The 20,895-nt window shown below is 33.3% G+C and overlaps 1 protein-coding gene across 2 annotated transcripts in view; it reads left to right on the top strand.

Annotated features, from left to right (window-relative positions):
- Positions 1 to 20,895, top strand: part of LOC124233510 (PTB domain-containing engulfment adapter protein 1) — a 271,296-nt gene that overhangs the window by 140,391 nt on the left and 110,010 nt on the right. For both annotated transcript variants that reach the window (XM_046650656.1, XM_046650657.1), the window contains exons 3-4: positions 14,643 to 14,717; positions 20,293 to 20,354. In XM_046650656.1, the coding sequence (XP_046506612.1) occupies positions 14,690 to 14,717; positions 20,293 to 20,354 (90 nt within the window). In that variant the 5' untranslated portion in view covers positions 14,643 to 14,689. The remainder of the gene's footprint in view (positions 1 to 14,642; positions 14,718 to 20,292; positions 20,355 to 20,895) is intronic.

Below are 20,895 nucleotides of genomic sequence, written 5' to 3'. Positions count from 1 at the left end.
TGTAATCTATCACATTTTGCCTGTCTCCTCTCCTGGTGATAGACAACCAGATGGCCTTTAAGTTCTTACCACCACAGAACAATGATAAGCATTCTCCCAGCAGTCCTTTGTGGATCTGTGAACATTCCTTTGGATGAATACTCAGGAATGGGGCTTGTGAGTTACAGGGTGTGCAAACATTCAATTTGTTTAAGCACTATGGGCTATTCTTCAAATGAGCCACGCTATTTATAAATTGTCACAAGTGGTACCTGAAAGTAACTATGTCCTCAACTCTGCTTGCATATTAGAATTACCTGAAGAGTTCTTTAAAAATGTTAAAGCAGGGTCCTATATTCTGATTTAAATGGACTGAGTGAATCCTCAACATTTAATAGTTTTTGATCTTTCACGAGTGATTCCACTGAGCATGTAAATGTGAGAACCATTGTTATAACCTCACATCTTCACCAATACTTGGCATTATACAATTTTCCAACTTCTCTAGTTAAATTAGTATAATGCAATATGGTTTAAGTGTGCATTTTGGTGATTACTAATAAGTTGCAACATCTGCTTATATGCTTATTAGCGTTTTAGGTTGCCTCTTCTGTGAATTAGCAGTTCTTGATCCTTTGTCCATTTCCCTTTGGGGTTACTGACTTTTTTTCTTGATTTTTAGGAAAGTCTTTGTATATTTTTAGATATTACTTCTTTATCAGATTTAGAGAGAGAAAATATCTTTTCTCAGATTTGTCATTTGTTTATTACCTCTAAGACGGTGACCTTTTCTGAAATGAAATCTTTAATTATGCTGTGGTTGAGTTTATTTTTATCAAGAAATTCTTTCCTTGCCCTAGGTCAAAATTATATTCTTTTATATTTTCTATGTTTTATAAGTTTTTTTCTCATTCATAAATGTATCAATTTATTTGGATCCCAACTTTGTGTAGTGTTAAGGATAAAGTGTTTTGTTTTTTTCCCTGTATGAGCTGGATTTCTGAATACCATCTGCTAGAGAGTCTATTCTTTCTTCGTTGATCTATGGTGTCCTCTTAATCATCTATGAAGATTTATCCTTAATCAGAATTAAGATCCCATCCTTAACAGGGATGTTTATGAATTCTATTCCAATCCATTTCTTGGATTTCATGCAAATGTGACACTTTTTTTATTACAATAATTTTACAACATATATTTCTTAATATCACTTAGGATTCCTCTTTTTAGTCATTTTAAAAGGGTGATTTACTTATTTTTAAATATTTATTATACCATATACATATTAGTGTAAATTTATTCTAACATGCTAAAATTTACATGGAGGAGATTTTATGTGGAACTTTATGTGGAAGAATAAATTAGTTTTAGAATAAGTTTAGAGTAAATTACTCTAAATTTTATATGCAGTACATTTTCACAAGTTACTAAGTCCAATTGGAAATTTGGTTATATACATTGGATATATAAATTATTTTGGAAATTGGTATTTTTATAATATTAAGTTATGCCATCCAGATTAAGAAATGTATCCATTTGTGCAAATCTTTGTTTTTATATATGTTTAAATTTTTTCCTACAGAGGGATCTTATGAAATTTTTATATTAATTTCCAAGATACTTTATAGTTTTTATTCCAATAGTGAATAATATTTCATCTTTGATTATACTACTAGTTATTATAGAGTAAAATTCTTCATTTTTCTAAGTTGATTTTGTATCTGGCAACCTTGCAGAACTCTCAGAATTAATTCTAATAGGTATTCTGCAGACTTTAAAAGATAGGTGGTCATATCATCTGTGATTTATATTAGTTTTCTCTTCCCTTCTGTCATCACACTCATATGTTTTATTTTACTTACAGTAGGAGCAAGTACCTTTGGTACAGTGGTACAAAGCTTACCTTGCTCCCAGTCTTAAAAATATCTTAATATTCTCCATTAAGTGTACTGGTTACTGAAGGTTACCAAGCGAAGGAGATTACCATCCATTCCTAGTTTGTTAAGAGATACTCTTTTTCTTTTTCATTCTGTAAAAGTTTTGCATTTTGAAAAATTTTGTTTTGTGCATTTATTGAGTTAATTATATCGTTTCTCAATGAGCCTATTAATGTGCTTAATTATATTGGCAAATGTTTTTACGTTGAACAATCCTTGCATTCCTGGCATAAGCTCTGAATATCAAGATTATTTTAAATACACTATCTGATTTAGTAGCTGCGATAGGTTGAATTATACCCTTCCAAAATTCATATGTTGAAGTCCTAATCCCCAGGACCTCAGAATGTAACCTTTTTTGGAAATAGGGTCATTGCAGATGTAATTACTAAAGGTAAGATGAAGACCTACTCGCATAGGATGGGTCCCTGGTGTCTTTATTCCACAAAGAATGCCATGAGAAGAAACAGAGACATGAACAGAGGTAAGGCAATGTGAAGACACTGGAGAGCTTCATCCGCAAGCCTAGGGAAGCCTTGAAGCTATCAGAAGCTACGAGACAGGCCTGGACCCTCTCCTTCCCCAGCCCCTTCAGAGGGAGCATGGCCCCGCTGACAACTTAATTTTAGATTTCTGGTCTCTGGAGCTGTGAGCCACTAAAATTCTTTTGTTCTAAGCCACCCAGTTTGGGGTACTTTCTTATAGCAGCCCTAGAAAACTAATACAGCAGCTAATATTTTATTAGGATTTTTGCATCTACACATATAAATGGGCATCTACTTTTGAATTATTTTTTGGTTTGGAATAAAATTACATTAATAAAAGTTCAATAAATTAGCTAGGCAGCTTTTACTTTATTTTCTGGCAAAATATGTTCAAGATGGGAATTAACTGTTTAGAATTGTGTTAGAATTCACTGATAAAACTACTTAGGTTTAGATATTTTGGAGAGAGCTCATCAATGTCTTTAACACTTTGATCTACTCAAGTTCTTCTACTTAGGCTTCAATTGTGAATTTTTATATTTTACTGAGAATTTAGCCATTTCATTTATGCTTTCAAACAGCTTTCTGATGGTTTTAGCTATGTGGGTCTCAAGCGGAGGATTGGATAGATTTGGTTTCTATTAACCCCTGCTCTTGTTTTTATTATTTTCTTTCTTTTTGCCTAATTTTTTATTCTTTTCTCTTTCCAAGTTTTTGAAGGCTTAGCTCAGATTTTAAACTGTTTTTTGATTAAATATATTTAAAGTTATACCTTTCCTTTCATATGATGCATTAGCTGGTTATTACAAATTTTGACATGAAGAGTTTTCATTATTGTTTAGTTCAATATATTTCTTTATTCATATTTTCTTTAAGTTTCCTTTTAAATCTATATTATTTATAATCTGTATAGTACTGGGATATTTATTTCAGAACAAATGTCTTTTTTAAAATACATGTGTTATTAGTTACAATGCTCTATCTTATGATTGAGACCTAAGTTTTTTGATGTTGATCCTTTAAAAACTTATTAAGGCTTACTTTATGGCCTCACAATAGGTCTATTTTTGTGAATGTCTGTGTTCTAAAATAAGGTACATTTTCTATTTACTGGGTATAGAGACATAAAATATCTCAAAATTACTCATTATGTTGTTCATGTCTTTTCTGCCTATGCTAATAATTTTCTGTGTGATCCATCACTTTCTGAGAGGAATAATGTTGCCTTATCTAACTAAAATTATTGATATATCTATTTTACTCTGTAGTTCTGCTAGTTGTTACTTCGTGTATCTTGATGCTTTGTTGTTAGATCTATATTTTTTATGATGTCTATTTCTTCTTATTATCTTGTTATTTTTGCCAGCATACAAATTTATTCTTTATACCTTAAGATATTTTTGCCTTACATTCTTTTTAGTCAAATATTAAAGTTAGCATATCTTTCTTTTGGTTTATATTTTCTTGACAAATTCTTTTTCCATTGTTTTACTTTGAATTTTTTTGTAGTTTATTTTGTTTAAGAGAGTCTCTTGTGGACAATATATTTACAAAATATTTTTTCTATATAATCTGAGGCTCTTTGCCATTTAATTAGTGTATTAAGTCTAATAAAACAGTAGACCCGGTGTTTAGTCCCATAAAACAGTATTTTAAAACTCGGTAGATTTCTGTTTTTCCCATTTTATTTCATATTTTCTATTTAGTGCGCTTTATTTTTGCTTATTTATTCTCATTTTATACTGTCAATTTAGATAAAGTTTCTTTGGCTGATTTTAAATGTGTATTTATAGTTTTGTTCTTATGATGCTTACATTCCCACATTAATTTCCTAAATGTTAACAACTGTAATTTCCCAGCAACAAATCAGTATTATTCTATGCTCCATCATGGGGCAAATGTTTTCTTAGATTTTCAGTTCTGGGTTGTTATGGGTGTGTGTGTGTGTGTGTGTGTGTGTGTATGTATCTAACTCTCTGTATCACTATATCTTTGTAACTATACATCTATCTAATTTCTTTTTTAGCCTTATTTTAGCCATTATTGTAGTTAAGATAAAACATGGTAAAGTTTATGGTAATATTTTAGTGCTTCTATATTTTACAAATGCTAGATTTGTTTCTCTTCTTATTTTAATACTCCCAAGAGTTTTTCAATACTTTTTTTACTATTTTTTTGTAAAAATAATGTTTAAAAAGTAAAGTACTTTACTTTTTCAGTGGTAAAAATGTTGTGGCATTGTATGTCTTCAAATGTGGTTATTACTCCCTCACATTATATTTTAGTTTATTCCATACAACATTTATAGTTCAAAGTTCTTTCCTTTCAGAATACCTTGAAAATAGTGCTTATTTGACTTGTTTTGCATCCTGTGCTACTGTTAAAAAGTTTATCGTTAATTTGGTTTTTGTTGCTATTTAGGTAAGTTCTTTCTCTCTGGAACTGTATATTTTCTCTTTGCATTTAGTATTCTAAATGTATATTTCCCTTTGCATTTACTGTAACATGCCTAGGTGTGAAACCTTTTGATATTTTTCATAATCTGTTTTAATTCTGTGAAAATTCTCTCCATAATTTTTCAACTATATCCTGCTGTCTTTTTAAATTTTTCTCTCTTTATGGTATTCCTACTACCTAGATTTTGGCACTTTTATTTCCATCTTTCATATCTCTTAGTTTTTCTTTGATATATCACTTTACTCATTTCTAAGGTCACCTAGGAGATTTTTTCTATTTAATCTTTGAATTTAGTAGTTCATTGATAAATTGTACTTATTCTTCAATTTAGTCCATTTATTATGGCTGTTTACAATTTCAACCATTATATTTTTATACTAATATTTTCCATTTGGTTCACTTCTTTTCTCATTTATAAATATTTCCTCCTTGTTCTTAGGTAGATACTATCTTCATTTCCTTCTATTCTTAGGACTTTGTTTCTATGAAAAGTTCAATCTAGATAAAGAATATTGCCCTGTGCCTAATTGGAGTAAATTTTCTCTTCATTTTTGGTATTAGGACAATCAACAGTCTTTGCTTGACCTCAATGGAACTTTTGTCTGAAAATATGCATGATTGTATCAAAATGCTCATTAATTTATATTCTTTCAACAGATAGATTTCTTCTATTCAACAGAAGAAATATTTCTACTTTTTTTTCCTAAAAATTGGCACCTGGGCTAACAACTGTTGCCAATCTTCCTTTTTTTTTTTTTTTTCCTGCTTTATCTCCCCAACCCCCCCTGTACATAGTTGTATATCTTAGTTGCAGGTCCTTCTAGTTGTGGGATGTGGGATGCTGCCTCAACGTGGCCTGACCAGCGGTGCCATGTCTGCGCCCAGGATCCGAACCCTGGGCCGCTGCAGTGGAGCGCGTGAACTTAACCACTCGGCCATGGAGCCGGCCCCAGAAATATTTCTTATATCAGAGGATAATCATGCTATTATCATTATTGGCTTGTGTATAATGTTTTCTTTGATGATGATGTTTTATTTATTCGTATAATTTATTATAATCCTGTGCAGTGTGTATAATAAGGTAAGAGTATAGTTTTCTTAATTGTATTACTGAACGATCTTAAAGAATTTCCTTACTCTGAAAATATCTTTAAATTTTTTAAGATTTTTTATTGTTATGGGTTTTCAACAGATTTTGGGAGCTATGATGTGTGTTTGTATATCAATAAAATGTATATTGTGTTAGAAAACTTAATTTGTTATTCATTTTGTAATTTAATAGATATTTACTATATATTTACTATATTTGTTTTACTATATTTACTATAAATAAATACTAGATGCTAGGGATGAAAAGATAACAAAATTTTTAAAACCTAGATTCATTTACTTTTCTAGGGCATCCTTTTGCAATTCATTTGAGGTTGCAGTGAAAGCATCCGGCAGTGTAAGAGAGTAAGAGGGCTAGCTCTGAGTAGATCTAGTGGAAGGAAAATTTGCAAATTAGTTTAATGAAGTTGGTTGGGTTTAGTCGCCAGAAATCTTTCTAAGTATGATCAAATGGAGTGTCAGATAAAAAACAAATCTGACTTAGGTCAAGAGAGACTCTATTTGAAAAGATTAAGAGGAGGAGGGTGATTGCAATGGGAGAATGTGCCGACCATAAGATCTGCAAGTGTCTGGAAGAGGAGGCAGAAAAGGGCTGTTCTTTTATAAGAAGGAATAAACAGGGCTAGAAAGAATCCACTGTGGGAAGGTGAGATGAATGAGGGTGGTGCGATTACGGACAGTAGACCAGAGAATGTTTGACCCTGAGGTCAGTCTATTCTTAGGATAGGTTAGGAAGGAAGGGTTGAGTCTGCTAATCTGAGGGTGGATCAAAGTTCAGGAGCCTAGGGGAAGGAGAGAAGCTTAGCTAAAATTTGGTCAAGTCAGTGTAGCAAGTATCTTGTCCAGACAGGTCAGTGGTGAAAACAGTTCAGCTAATCATTTATGAAGCAAAGAATGGGCATTTGGAGGGTCTTTGTCTGGCCTTGTCTTGGGTAAACAAGGCCAGTGCCCTGAATCTTATCTAAGTTGTAGAGGAAGGGTGGTTCTTTGCAATAAGCCATTTCCAGAAGACAAAGGATTGGGGGATTTTTCTTAACCTTTGTTATTTTCCAGGATCACAGGGCTAGGGTAAAGTTCAACATTGTCAGGATGGTGAGGAAGATAAAGAAATTTCTGAGGAGAAATGTTTTGGCAGCTATAGAGAAAGACTGATAGAAAGCCCACGGGAAGAGGGCCAGCAAATTTAAGATTACCCAGAGTCCCTCTAAAATAAAACATAGGAAGTGCATGATTATAGTGGCAGAGACAGAATGCCTTAGTAACTGGCCAAGCAGTATTGTGTGAGGGCAGGTGGAGTGGCGATAGCCAGCATTGTCTCTTTCAGTAGGGAAAGCATGATTTCCCGGTGTAAATATTTGGAGGCTCTGTTTTCAAGGATTAGATTTCCTGCCCATCAATTCCTTCCCAATGAAACCACTGATATTGTGAGATGCTCTGGATATCAAGTGAACAGACAGGAGAAATTTCTTCTGAGGGCTGTTTAAAAGCTGGTAAAAGGAATAATCGCTCGCTCTCTTTCTTAAACAAAACTCTCTAAAATGATTAAAATGGTAAGTCTATGCATATTTACAATTACTGATTGTTAGAATTTAATGTAAGGATAAAAACTGTGCTTAACATACAAAATACCATTCTAAAACAACTGACATTAAAGCAAGAGATTTAAATGAGAAAATCCTTTCATGTGAAATACCGTAATAAAAGGCAGAAAATTTGAAGCAAATAATTTTTATACTGTTGCTTTGTCTGTAGAGATCAACTGAATCTTAAAGCACTATGTATTTTACAAATTCTAGTCTTAAAATCCAGAAAGTTGGGGCTGGCCCGGTGGCACAGCAGTTAAGTTCGCACGTTCCGCTTCTCGGTGGCCCGGGGTTTGCCGGTTCGGATCCCAGGTGTGGACGTGGCACTGCTTGGCAAAAGCCATGTGGTAGGCATCCCACATCTGAAGTAGAAGAAGATGGGCACAGATGTTAGCTCAGGGCCAGTCTTCCTCAGCAAAAAGAGGAGGATTGGCAGCAATTAGCTCAGGGCTAATCTTCCTCAAAAAAAAAAAAAATCCAGAAAGTCTTGAGTCTGAGACTCTAATAACATTAATTGAGCAGTCAAGCTGTTTTATTCTAATCTTTCTAGTTTTACCAAAGATAATGTTACCTTAGTAACTGGATCCCAGAAGTTCTCGCTTATACTTATTTAGGCTGTGGATATCAAAGTGTTTTGTGAAATGACCAAAATAGCAGGTCTAAAAAGACATAGTGTTTATGTGTACAATCAAAATAAAAAGGGAGATAGTGTACTGTTATGATAAAAAAAAAAATGGGGAAAATATTGAGTAGAACTTCAAAATCTAATGTTCAAAATGAAACTTAACCAAGGTACTTTTTAAGGTCTACATATAGGGGATTCATGTCTATTCTATTTTAAATAATGCTTGTTTCAATATATGGAATTTTATTTGTCTTTAAATATATTTCTCTTAGCATAATTTATTTTCTATGTGATGATCTCATTTTAGAGAAAGGTAGCTGATCTCCCATTAAGGACACAAGATAATGAAGACAACAAGGAGAGAAATAGTTAATTGATCTTTGGATGAAGTTTTAATGAAAAATCTCAGCATCTAATTATTGAAACAGAAGCCTGCCAATGTTTAGCTCAGAATCTTATAGACGCTAATGGAAATATATTGGGATACTCACCATGCGCATTGGAAGGAGATTGCTCAGACAGTTTGAGATTTCCAATACATCGCCTTCTCTGGAGCTTTCCTCATTCTGGAGGTGCTGAGTCTTGGCGCCACCTCCAGGCTGGTTTATGGGAACAGCGGGTACATCTGCAGTACCCAGTGCCTGCACAGAATTTGGTGATATCCTGACATTGCCATGATTATTGCTCACATACTTATTGCACAATACTTAGATAGTTTACAGCTGTGGAAATGATTTTTGAATATACCTCATCCAAATCCTCTTACAGCAAAAAGTGTTATTGTCAAAATAAAATGGTTTAAATTTCATAGCTTTCAGAAAGAGTGGGCTGTATATGCCTGTTTTTCTTTCTGATTTATGGTAACCTTTATTTTGACCTCACTCTCGGCATTGGGGGAAATTTAGTCCATTTAATTTTGTTCCTCAGACCTGGTATTTCTCAGCCCTTATATATTAAGGTTTTGTCACATGTAAACTATTCTTAGGAGTTGACCACATTATCAAGTGCCCAAAGTGCTCCCCTTAGACGTTCCTCACTCCCAGTGAAGGGTGTTACAGGAGTAGCCTGGATGAGAGCCTCTGTGAGGCTGGTGGATTGGCTCCCGAGGGCTGTTAGCAGTGTGGTTAGGAGCCCCCTGCCCGTAATCATGCACTTCACATGTGCTGACTTTCTACCTCAAATGTTCTTTCCTCCTCTTGCCCTTAGCCTTGTCCACTTGGGAAATGACTACATCTGCTCTGAAGCTTTCCCCTTGAATGAAACAATCATTGCGTGCTCCATCCTTTCATTTTCAGAGGTATCCACGTCTTTGTAGGTCTCGTCCCTATCCGCAGAGCCCCGTACCCGTTCTCCCCGCCTCTCAAAGCTGCTAAGTTCTTTGAAAGCAGGGACCATACTTATTTTTGCTTCTCCACTTCCAAAATGTGTCTGTGGAAGGAGCAAAGGATTTTTCATGAGTGTTATGAGATATGCGTCCATATTGCAAAAAAGGGAAAATAATAATAAGCAGTTGTATCCCTAGTCAGGGAATTTCAGAAAACACTAATGTTGCTATTTATGAGCAAATTATAGATGTATATTCTGTTTAACATATATCATGTGGCTTCCCCTCCTGGTAATGTGAAATGTTTCAGTTTGTGTACTGATTAGTTTTCTTGGCTACATTTAGATAGTATTGATCTACGAAAGCAAAGACTTTTGCAAATTACAGTCATAAAATACAATGAAGGAGAATACTATCTTACAACTGGGAGATTTAAGCAGAGAACCTTTACAATAGACACTAATTAGATCAAGAAGAATGTGAAACATGAGCTGAGTTCTCGGAGTAGGATTTTGAAATCTTCAGTAACCATTGCAGCAGTGAAGTGCCAATAGTTGGCCACTATTTTAGAGTATTTAGCAACCTGGAGGAGTTAATGCGGTATCCAAACTTGTCTGGCGTTCTCTCATGATTAGCTTCCTGAATTGCGCATTCAAAACAGCACACAGAAAGTTTGAAAGTGAAAAATGCATCTTATGTGCATTCACAGGAGAAGCCACTTTTGTTCTTTTTACTTCACCCAGTTTACCTTTCTAGAACTAAACCTAATGATTAGACTTCATTATTTTAGCATTATCTCTGATCTGTTGGTGAACAACTTGATTTTTAAGTGATTTATGACTTATATTAATGCGAACTATGTTTTAATCAATTTTCAGGTTTTTTTTTTCTTTTAACCTTGAAAGAATTCCAGGAAAATTTGATTTTAAATGTACTCATAAGGATAAAAATGAAATTCAGAATCAGCTATTTTATAGATTTTAATATTCACACCTTGTATAGTTTTTTAGTCTTAAGAATATAATTTATTTTTTTTTAATAAGACCTTGGGCAAGAGGTTGCAAAGCAAGAAACTGCTGTTCATTAAAAAGCCATTCTAAACTTCTGAACTAGATTATAAATATCATTGGATTTTCTTTGGTAAATCAGTTTACAAACCTAGATATGCTAGGTTTATTTTAAAAAAAAGATTGTTTTCTCCAAACTTTTTTTAAATTAGGTCTATAACAGGTTAAGTTTATAAAGTAAATTAATGCCAAATGGCCTCACAGTGTTTTGTCAATGTGGTTATTGATTTTTAAATAAAATTTGGCATTAACATAATTCATCTAATGACATCTACCTTTAATGCTTATAATATATTTTAAAATTTTTGTTTAGAGATTTAAAACTCCTCCTAGTTGGCTTTAAACTTGGGGTGATAATGTTTTCAACAAATTTTGAATACATTATGAATTTTTTTCTTGATCATATTTAAATATTCCATTTGTATTTTTGAACATAGTCAAAAGTGAGGGAAGAAAATTTTGTAATTCACAGGACATCAATTAGATTACTAAGAAGCGTCTTAGCTTAATAGTGGGGGGAAATTAAAGCTAGAAAAAAATGCTGCTTTAGCCCCACTTAACAAATCTTAAAAACAAGACCCAAAAGCCTCTATTGTCTTCAGCTTGAAATAGTCCGTATGCCAGAGTGGCACATCTTGGGGCAGCCTACCCTGAACCCCATCAGTATGTAGCCAGTGAAGCAATGTTTATGAAAAGTTTATCCAAAAGGAAAGATTTATGTTATACTATATATTGAGATAAAGTAGGTTTACATAGAACTTTTATTTCTTAACTTACTAACATATGAAACTGATTTCAATATATATCTTATCTCAACTATAAAGTGTGTTAAAAATTTATTATTAATACATTAAACAAGTATACAGTATAATGAATGCCAACCTAGCATCATGCACTGTATTCTACACATGGGTATAGTGAACAGAGCAGTAGTATCTGCTTATTTTCTAGTGTGGAAGTAAGATCAGTTTTACAAAGAAGAGGAGTAGATTCCATAGGATCAAATAAATAGGCTAAAGATTGGTGTTTGGAAAGTGAAATTATGTTTTTTTATTTATATTATGAGAACAGCTTATCTGATAGTTGTTGACATTTATATCTATGCAAAAAATATCCTTCTGGAGCCAGCCCTGATGGCCTAGCAGTTAAAGTTTGGTGTGCTCTGCTTTGGCGGCCTGGGTTCATTTCCCAGGTGCTGAACCACACCCCTTATCTGTCAGTAGTCATGCTGTGGTGGTGGCTCACAGAGAAGAATCAGAAGAACTTAGAACTATACAGCTTTGGGGTGAAAAAAGGAAGAAAAAAAAAGCAGACAGATTGGCAACAGATGTTACCTTAGGGTGAGTCTTCCCCTGCCAAAAAAAAAAATAAAAATCCTTCTGGTGTTTTAGAGTCATAGAATTGTAGCATCCATTTTATACTCTACTTATTTATCCTGCTGAACTTTATATAATTATGCTACAGTTTTTTCTTCTCATCTTTATGTTCTCAAAGAGTTCTTATATTCTTACTTTGAAAGACACTATTACTTAATTTTATGAAATTGAAAACAATATGGTATTACACTCCTTCTTTGTGTTTCACAATCTGCTATTGTTGAAAATGTCTACCTGATAGTGATGAAATTTGGGTAGTGAAGAGGCATACTGAATTCGATCTGCTTACTAGTAGACTTGGTGGTCAGTTTGGTTAGTTTCTTTTCCCGGAGAAGTTGAATCTTACTTCTGGATACGTCATGTTTCTTTTCTGCTAGTCGTTGTTGATCTTATTCCTCCAGGATATGATCAGTCAATAACCATATCTATTAGGTTCTAGGTGAAAAGTAACTTTTGGGAAGATAACGGTATATATTTTGTCCTTACTCTATTCCCTTGCATCTTGCAGAGTACCTGGCACTGGTGATCAATAAATAATTTCTGAATGAATGACTAAATTAATTGTAGAAAATAAAGTCATTTCAATCATTACTTCTATAATAATATCTTTCATATTATAGAAAACAAACTATATTATATTGTTAATATATGACATAATTACTTTGGTATTTTAATTCTTAAAATATGTTCTCTACCTATCGTATTAATGGCATATCATAAGAAGAATAAAATATGAGGTGAGAAGATGAATAAAGTATGAGGTGAAAAAGTGACATTATTGTGTCATTATCTAAGTCTATAAAGTAGTACCTAGTAATAATATTTTATAATTCAGTTAACTGTTTTATTCTTTAAGAGTAGAAATGCAGGGACAGAGATACCAGTAATTTCACTGCAATAATGACTTTATGATAAAGATTAATCTCACTGCTCTGTTTTCATTGCTTTGTAGATTTACAGAGAATGTTATGGACTGAATGTTTGTGTCCCCTCAAAGTTCTTATGTTGAAATCCTAACCCCCCAAAGTGGTATTTGGAGATGGGGCATTTTGGAGGTAATTAGGTTTAGAGGAGGTTATGGATGTGGGCCCTCCTTCGTGGGATTAGTGTCCATATAAAAAGAAGAGACAAGCGTGCCCCCTCTCTGCTAAGTGAGGACATGGCCAGAAGGTGGCTATTTACAAGCTAGGAAGAGGGCCCCCACTAGAATCTGACCATGCTAGCCCTCTGATCTCACACTTCTAGCCTCCAGAACTGTGAGTTATAAATATCTGTTGTTAAGCCACCCTGTCTCTGGTATTTTGTTATGGCAGTCCAAGCAAATTAAGGCTGAAATTGATACTGAGAAGTAGGGTGCTGCTGTACCAAATACCTAAAAATGCAGAAGTGGCTTTGGGACTCGGTAATGGGGAGAAACTGGAAGAATTTTGAGGTGCCTGTTAAAAGAAGCTGAGATTGCTGTGAAGGTACTGCTAAAGGCAATTCTGGTGAGGGTTCAGAAAGGAAAGAGGAGAGACGGAGGGAAAGCTGCCATCTTCTTAGAGAATACAGGAATAATCATGAACAGAATGTTGGTAGATATGTGGATGGTAAAGGCCATTCTGATGAGGTCTCAGGTAGAAATGTAGAACATGGTATTGGACAATGGAGGAGAAGTGATTCTTGTTATAAAGTGGCAAAGAACTTGGCTGAATTGTATTTGTATTCTGGTGTTTTCTGGAGGGTAGAACTTGTGATCGATGAAACTGGATATTTAGCTGAGGAGATTCCTAAGCCAAGTTTTGAAGGAGTAATTTGGTTCCTTCTAAGTGATTGTAATAAAATGAGGAGGAAATGAATTGAAGGAGGAATTGTTAAGCAAAAAGGACACAGTACTTAAAGATTTGGAAAATTTTCAGCCTGTGCATATGGCAGAGAACACTAAGGAGGTGGCCAAATAACCCTTTGACAAGGAGATTAGTATGAGTGTGAACCACAGACCTAATCAGCTATGCTAGTGGAAACATTGCCAGTTTGAACTGAAGAGGACAGAGGCCAGATGAAATGAAGGAAAGCTGTTAGACTTCTCAGATTCCAGTGGAAGAGGATCATAAAGCTATTTGGCTGCAAACACACACTTTTTTTATTAAAGACGAGGGATGAATGATCCCGAGGGTAATTCAGAGATCATTAGGGCTGCCTCCTTGTTTTCAAAGTGGGGTGCCATCACCTTGGTTTCAGTGGACCAGGCAGCCTCTGCCCAGAGTATCGTGGGGCACAGGGCCGCCTGGCAGAGCCCAGTGGGGAAGTACAACCCTCACTTGTCATAATCAAAAAGACTTCTGTTTATCTACTACTGTTGTTAATGATAACCCAAAACTTTATCACCCCTCTTACCAACAAACTCAAGGAAAAATATTAATCTTCTGTCTCCTTAAGTTTGCAGATAAATATAATTAATGATAGATGTGTAATAGGAAAAAGATAAGAAAATTAAGGAACTTTGGAGGAATTGCATTTGAGATATTGTTCTTATCGCTGTGCCACTGATAATATTGAGTATTTATGTTTATTCTTACTCAGCATCCTTTGGGACATTTCAGAATATTGTTTGTAAATAGTAAAAAGTTTAAAAAGACTTTGTGATTAAAATTCATTTGCATAAAAGAGATTGGTCAGTATTCTTTCACTTATGCTTTAATATTTTGTTGTTTTTATAGGATATAAAGTGTGATTGAACCAAACATTTATTTGGCTAATCCTCATCATGAACCGTGCTTTTAGCAGGAAGAAAGGTAAGTGTGCCATTTGAAGGACCTGGGAGTCAATTCAATACTACTGTGAAAATCAAGCAGAAATGTTAAGAAATCAGTTCTTCCTATTATCAAACCACCTGGCACAGGAATGAAGTTATAATAGAGCAACACAAATCTGCAAACATTGCTAGTTAAGCTTATTTGATGTCATCCTAATGAAAGAGTGAAGCTGTTTAATACGTGTAGTTCTGAATACATGTTTCTGTGATGTGAAAATGCAAAAAAGAAGGTCATCTGAAAATAGTCCTAACCTCACCTCATGTAGCCATATAATACGAAATTTCCTGGGCTGCATAAGGTTACCATAATTTAAATTCACTCGTGTGTATGTGTATGTGTGTGTGCTTCACTTTTTATTGAATAATATGTGAGGACTGATGATAGGGGAATTGATGGCAATGAGGCCAAAATAAGTTTGTTATTACTTTTAAGGCAGGAATTTAAAGTAAATATAAGTATAATATAGCATAATTATCAGTATAGGAATGAAAGAAACATCTAGTTACACGTTATTTTTTTAAGGGACAGGAAAACATGGTATTTGACAAAATATTTCATGATACACTCATAGGAAAGATAGAAAAACTTGATAGTTTTATCTAGTCCCATGAAGTTAAAATAATGTAAACTTGTCTTTCTGGAAGGAATTCTCTAGTGGTGGGCACAGGGCTCTCTCCTGTTTAACATGTTGTCAATGAATTGGGAGAGAATACTCAATACTGCTCAAGTTCATAGGTGATTGAAAAAAGAAAGAGATAACTGATGTGGTAGGATTACAGATAAGTGGGGGGAAATGACCAGTTAGGTCATATTCCACACTATAAACTTAATAAGATATTGTAAATTGCCAAAAAGAGGTCCAGAAAATCTAACACTTTTATTGTTATTTATATACTGTTATTATTTGGAAGATGTACCTTAAGTGCTGTGTAGGTAAAAAATGGCTGAAGAATAAAGTCAACAGTGTGATTATCAAAGGTTCCAATTAGTTTTCTAATGTATGAGTAAGGACCAGTCTGGAATCAGTGAATAGAATGTTCTCTTCTATTTTATGTCGTCAGGCACAGTATGTTTTTTCTTTAAAGGATTAGTTGACAGATTGTAACATGCCTTGTTAAGAAAGGCTGGGATGACTTCAGGACTTTCAACCATGCAAAAGCAAGCATGGCGAAGACCCCTTGGTAGGGTAATGAGAGTGGTCTTTCAGTGTTTGAAGGGCTGTCATTTGGTCATGGGACTAAGTTTAATAAAGGACGAATAAGTGTAAATTGCAAAGTCACTGATTTCACGTAGGAAAAGAATTCCAACAAAGTTGTACAAAGATACAGTGGAGTTACTCAAGGTATTAACTTTTTGTTACTGAAGTGAGACACATTCAAACATTCGGATGTGGTACAGAGAATTGATGTATTCAGTGGGGATTTAAGTAATATGAACGTTCAGGTACTTTTCAACCCTGGGAAGCTAGGAATTTATTATTTTACTTATTTTTCTGAATAAAGGGAAGGCAAAATGACATTTATTGCAGTCTGTAGCTTGCTTCTGATTTAAAACAAATACCAAAAGTAAAACAATGTTTCTTTTTCATCACTTTTACTAGTAAAAAAATATAGAAATAATTCTGTGGTATATAGAAGTATTTTTAAAAAAGTAATAAAAACCGTAGATCACAACTCGTCACTTTAATCACACTGTCTTATTTTTTTAAAAACACTCCTTGACCTCTTTTTTTATTTGCTTACAATTCCCTTTCCCCTGGTTTTAAAGCTGAAACTCCACATTTCTAATTTATTCTTTATTTGAAGAGGATTTGGAGTTTTTATTGAGAAATCACAAGGGTTGGATAGTAATACAAGTAACTAGCAATTTTATATGTGTCTCATTTGAGGATAGTGGGAGTACAGCCATGGGGAAAATTGGAGTGATTTAGAGAATCAAGAAGCAGAAGCATTTATTTCCTGCTTTGTTTCATTCTCTTTAAATTTCTTTTGATGTCTTTTGCTTTTCAAGTCTAATGATTAAGTATCTTTATCAGGAAATTTGTGATCAATATTTTTCTCTTATTTCAAGTTAGAACCTGCTACTGGAAGTTGTACCTTGAGTTCACCAATCACTTCATACTCCCTCAAGTTGTTAAAGCAAGAATTCTTAGCAACTCTGCTCCTAGTTTCAACCAGTGGCACTATTTGGTTAAATTTTAACTGAAGATGGAAAACTTGAATTTTCTGAGATAATTCATATATCCTGACAATCAGGAACTGTAGTTACTGTAATTATAGCCCTAGAGAATATATAATTCAAGTCATCTTTCCAATAACTAGCATCAACATACACTGTACTGTACTCTATACAAGGCAGGATGGCCTTCCATCAGTAGAAGCTTCTCTCTTATTTCATAGATATCCGATTTACTTGGTTATCACACGCAACCTTACCAAATCATCCTGGGCCTCAGACAACTAAGGAAAAGAGACCATTATCTTAAACCTAAACATAATTTTTTTCTCTTTTTATTAGATCTCCCAGTTAGTAGTTTGTCTGGTATTCTTTGATTGAATTAGCCAGTTACTTCACTGATTGGTTTTGCAAATGCTCTAATGGTATTAGAGTTGCTCACGGATTCTAAAAAAGACTGAATATATTAGACTTACATCATCTTGGAGTATTTTGAAGAGCTCTGTAAAAATTAGTCTAACCTCTTAATCATAGATTCAATTTTAACAAATGTATTTGTTTTATAGCTTCTTTTCCTGTGTTAGCTTTCTCTTTGAATTTTTAAAATCCTGTATTCTCTTTGTTACATCAAAATGAATCATTTAGTAAAACAAAAAACATAGCATGTGAATAAATGTGATTAAATAATCCACCTAATTATACATTATGTTCTTTAACTTATCAGTTGACATACTGAGGAGTAGATATAATCGTAGTGCATAGCACTTAAAATTCATATTTAAATATTATTTATCTTCTATGAAAATTTTATTCAAATGAATCCATTCATCCAACAACATTTAGTTTTAAATTTAATATACTCAAAGTAGGTGCTTTCACTATGTTTAGCTCTGGTGATACAAGAATAATGAAGTTACTGCGTCTTTCTTGTTGAGCTCTTAATCTAAATGCATTTTGAACCCCTAGGTTTATTGACTCAGGAGTCAGAGTGTTTGCCACTGTCAAGTATTTTGACATTTCCTTTCACATGAATGTTCACTATTGAGTTAGTGATTATAGATTAATTTCAAGGAAGGGGACACATTTTAGAGTGTCTATGTTCCCATTTCTGTACCAATTCCATATATCTAATATCTTCTTTGGGCAAATAAAGTGACCAGGGACCATGATCTGTACTCATTCTTCAAGGTCAACCACATATATGAGTTAATATAAAGAGTTTTATTCCGCCATTTTTTTTCTTTTGAGGAAGTATAAGTTATGATGACAGTAAGGAGTCATTCTGGAAATCTTTCGGCTTTTATAACTATGCTACCTACGTTAGAGATACTTGATGAACAACCACCAAACCGTCAGCGCTTGATGTATGGATGTCGGTTTTTTGTCGTTATAGCAGCTGCATCTTATCCACTAGTAATTTAACCCTGTGGTTATTTTAGTCTATCACCAGTAACAGCTGGATATACCTACCCTCTCTCTAGGTCACTGTAGTATGAGACTATAACAAAGGCAATATCATCAGTTTTCAAATAATGGTGGCTTACAGGAGAAAGTAATTATCTCTCTGCCTCAGGATTGGAATGAAACATTGTATTCAGACTTTAGTCAGGCTTTACATCCTCCGAAACAGTGTTGTATGTTTTGGAAAAGGAGATGTGAGAATTGAATTAAGGGGTAAAAAAGGAAATTGGATGTCTTTTTAGATTTCCTGAAGGCAGGTCTTTAGTGCTTTTATTGTTTTGGTATATAGTATTGTGATTTATTTCTTTTAATATACAAGGGCAAGACTATGTACCAAATCTAGGTACAAATTATTCTTGAATTAATCCTATCCCTATCCAGTAGTAATCATGAAGAGAAAGCTATAATTAAATTGAAAATCCATACAAGAAATAAAAGTTTTACATGTTAATGTCAATGTCAATATGTTAAAATTGCTTTTCGAAGCTTAGAATGTATTACTTCTCAAATATTTCATCCAAATACAGCTATCACATGTACACTTCGGTCGTCAAAAATAGCCCTAGTGTGCACCATAGGCCTGGATTTCATTGATCCTTCATGTTTCATCTTAGAAATTCTTGTGAATATTTCAGTGTAGCCTGTAAACATGTTTGACATAAATATAATGCATTATTCTTCAAATGGTATAGAATAATTGATGCTCCAAAAATATATGCCATTTTCTCTCTGTCTTCACGTTTCCTCAGTTTGAGAACTTATTAATGATATCAAACTAATTTCTGTTAACCCCAGTTTTAAATATTCTGAATTGAATGTTGAAGATACTTTGTTAGTTTTCTTATATTTCATTTCAGTATGTACTTATTTAACATTTTTCATGGTAAAATGTTTCTTTGATTCTATTCTGTTTATAATATTGACTCTAAATTTTAAAATTCCTGTGAGGAATAGATACTCACAAAACTCCACTAAAGGAGATATAACATACTTGAAGATTGAGAAGGTTTGCTACAAACTAATGCAGTTTCAAAAAAACAGCCACATTTGATTTGTGTAAACATTAATATTTTTTACCTTTTTCCTGCTTGTACTTTCCATAAAATATTTTGGAAGATGTGTGGAATATATAAATAAAGTTCAAAAATTGAATGAAAAATATATTTTCTATTTCTATGAATAATATACAATACAAATTAGTTTCCATATCTTCTATCAATCATTTCAGTTACTTTAATTTCTAATATTCTATTACACCAATCTAAGGAACGTTTCAAATTACTGCATTTAAGTTATTTATATCCAAAACTCCTGATAGTAGACTCTCAATCAATAGTTCTCTAAATTTAGACTAAAAAATTATCCTAATATTATATTGATTTCTAAATGAACTTAGTAGATTGATTTATTTCAGCTTTAAATAAATGCAGTTGTTAGTTTAATGTTAAAATTTCCGTTTACTAAATCGTTAATTCTTAATGCTAAAAAATAATAATCACGATGAATAAAGAGCAGGTTACTTTTTATTGATCAGGGAATTAAGAAAAATAACCTGTAATTCATGAGAGTATACAATGAAAGGAGAAAGAGATCACACAATTAATCACATAATTGATGTAATTATTCATGGCCCAACTGATGGTATTGTTTTATATTCTTTAAAACTCAGGATCATTTTATTATTTGAAAACTTTTAAAAGGAAAAGCTAGGGACTTTTATACCAACGAAAGAATCCTGTAATCACTTTCCAGCTTCATCGTTCTTATATCTTACTAGTTATTCTTTCTCAATTTAACAAAAGGATCTCAGAATTAGAGATGCTTCCAGCCTTATCAGAGTCCTTACAGATGCTAATGAATGAATATGACACCTTTCGAACCTGTAATATAATTTAACACTGTGTATTCTTCATTGCAGACAAAACTTGGATGCATACGCCTGAAGCTTTATCAAAACATTACATTCCCTATAATGCAAAGGTAAAATGGTTCCTATGATATTATTGAATTTTATTTTGTTATAGTATTATTACTAAGTCATGGTTGATCTTAGAAAGATTGCTTATGTATTGGCATTTCCTAGTAGATGATCTCTGAAAAAATTTGCATAAATAAAATAATTTTATAGTGTACAGCATGGGAAGTTATTTTTCTGTCCAAATAAGTGATTTTTTTTTTTTTTTTTTTACAAAAAGGAGTATCCTTGATAATTTCTGTTTAAGTCATGCATGAATTTTCTTCAAATGATTTTGGCTATTGTTAAAATTTTTTGCAGTATATGGCTTGTAGAAAATTAAAAAACTCAACAAATCCACTCCTTTAAAAACATTTTACTGTTGCATTATGCAGACAAATATAAAAGCTAACCTGGAAATAAGAGAAATGAGCTACAATTTTAATGAATGTAATGAGCATCAAAAAAGAGACAAACAAAACTTAAACTATTAAGAAAACACAGAAAAAAGCTCAAGCGTATATATTTTTGTGAACCCTTTGTTCAGTTTGCTGTATTCTAATAGAG

This window comes from Equus quagga, unplaced genomic scaffold (assembly GCF_021613505.1).
Source record: "Equus quagga isolate Etosha38 unplaced genomic scaffold, UCLA_HA_Equagga_1.0 203_RagTag, whole genome shotgun sequence".
Classification (NCBI taxonomy): Eukaryota; Metazoa; Chordata; class Mammalia; order Perissodactyla; family Equidae; genus Equus; species Equus quagga.
Note: the sequence above shows the minus strand (reverse complement) of the source record. Positions and strands in the feature narration are given on the sequence as shown.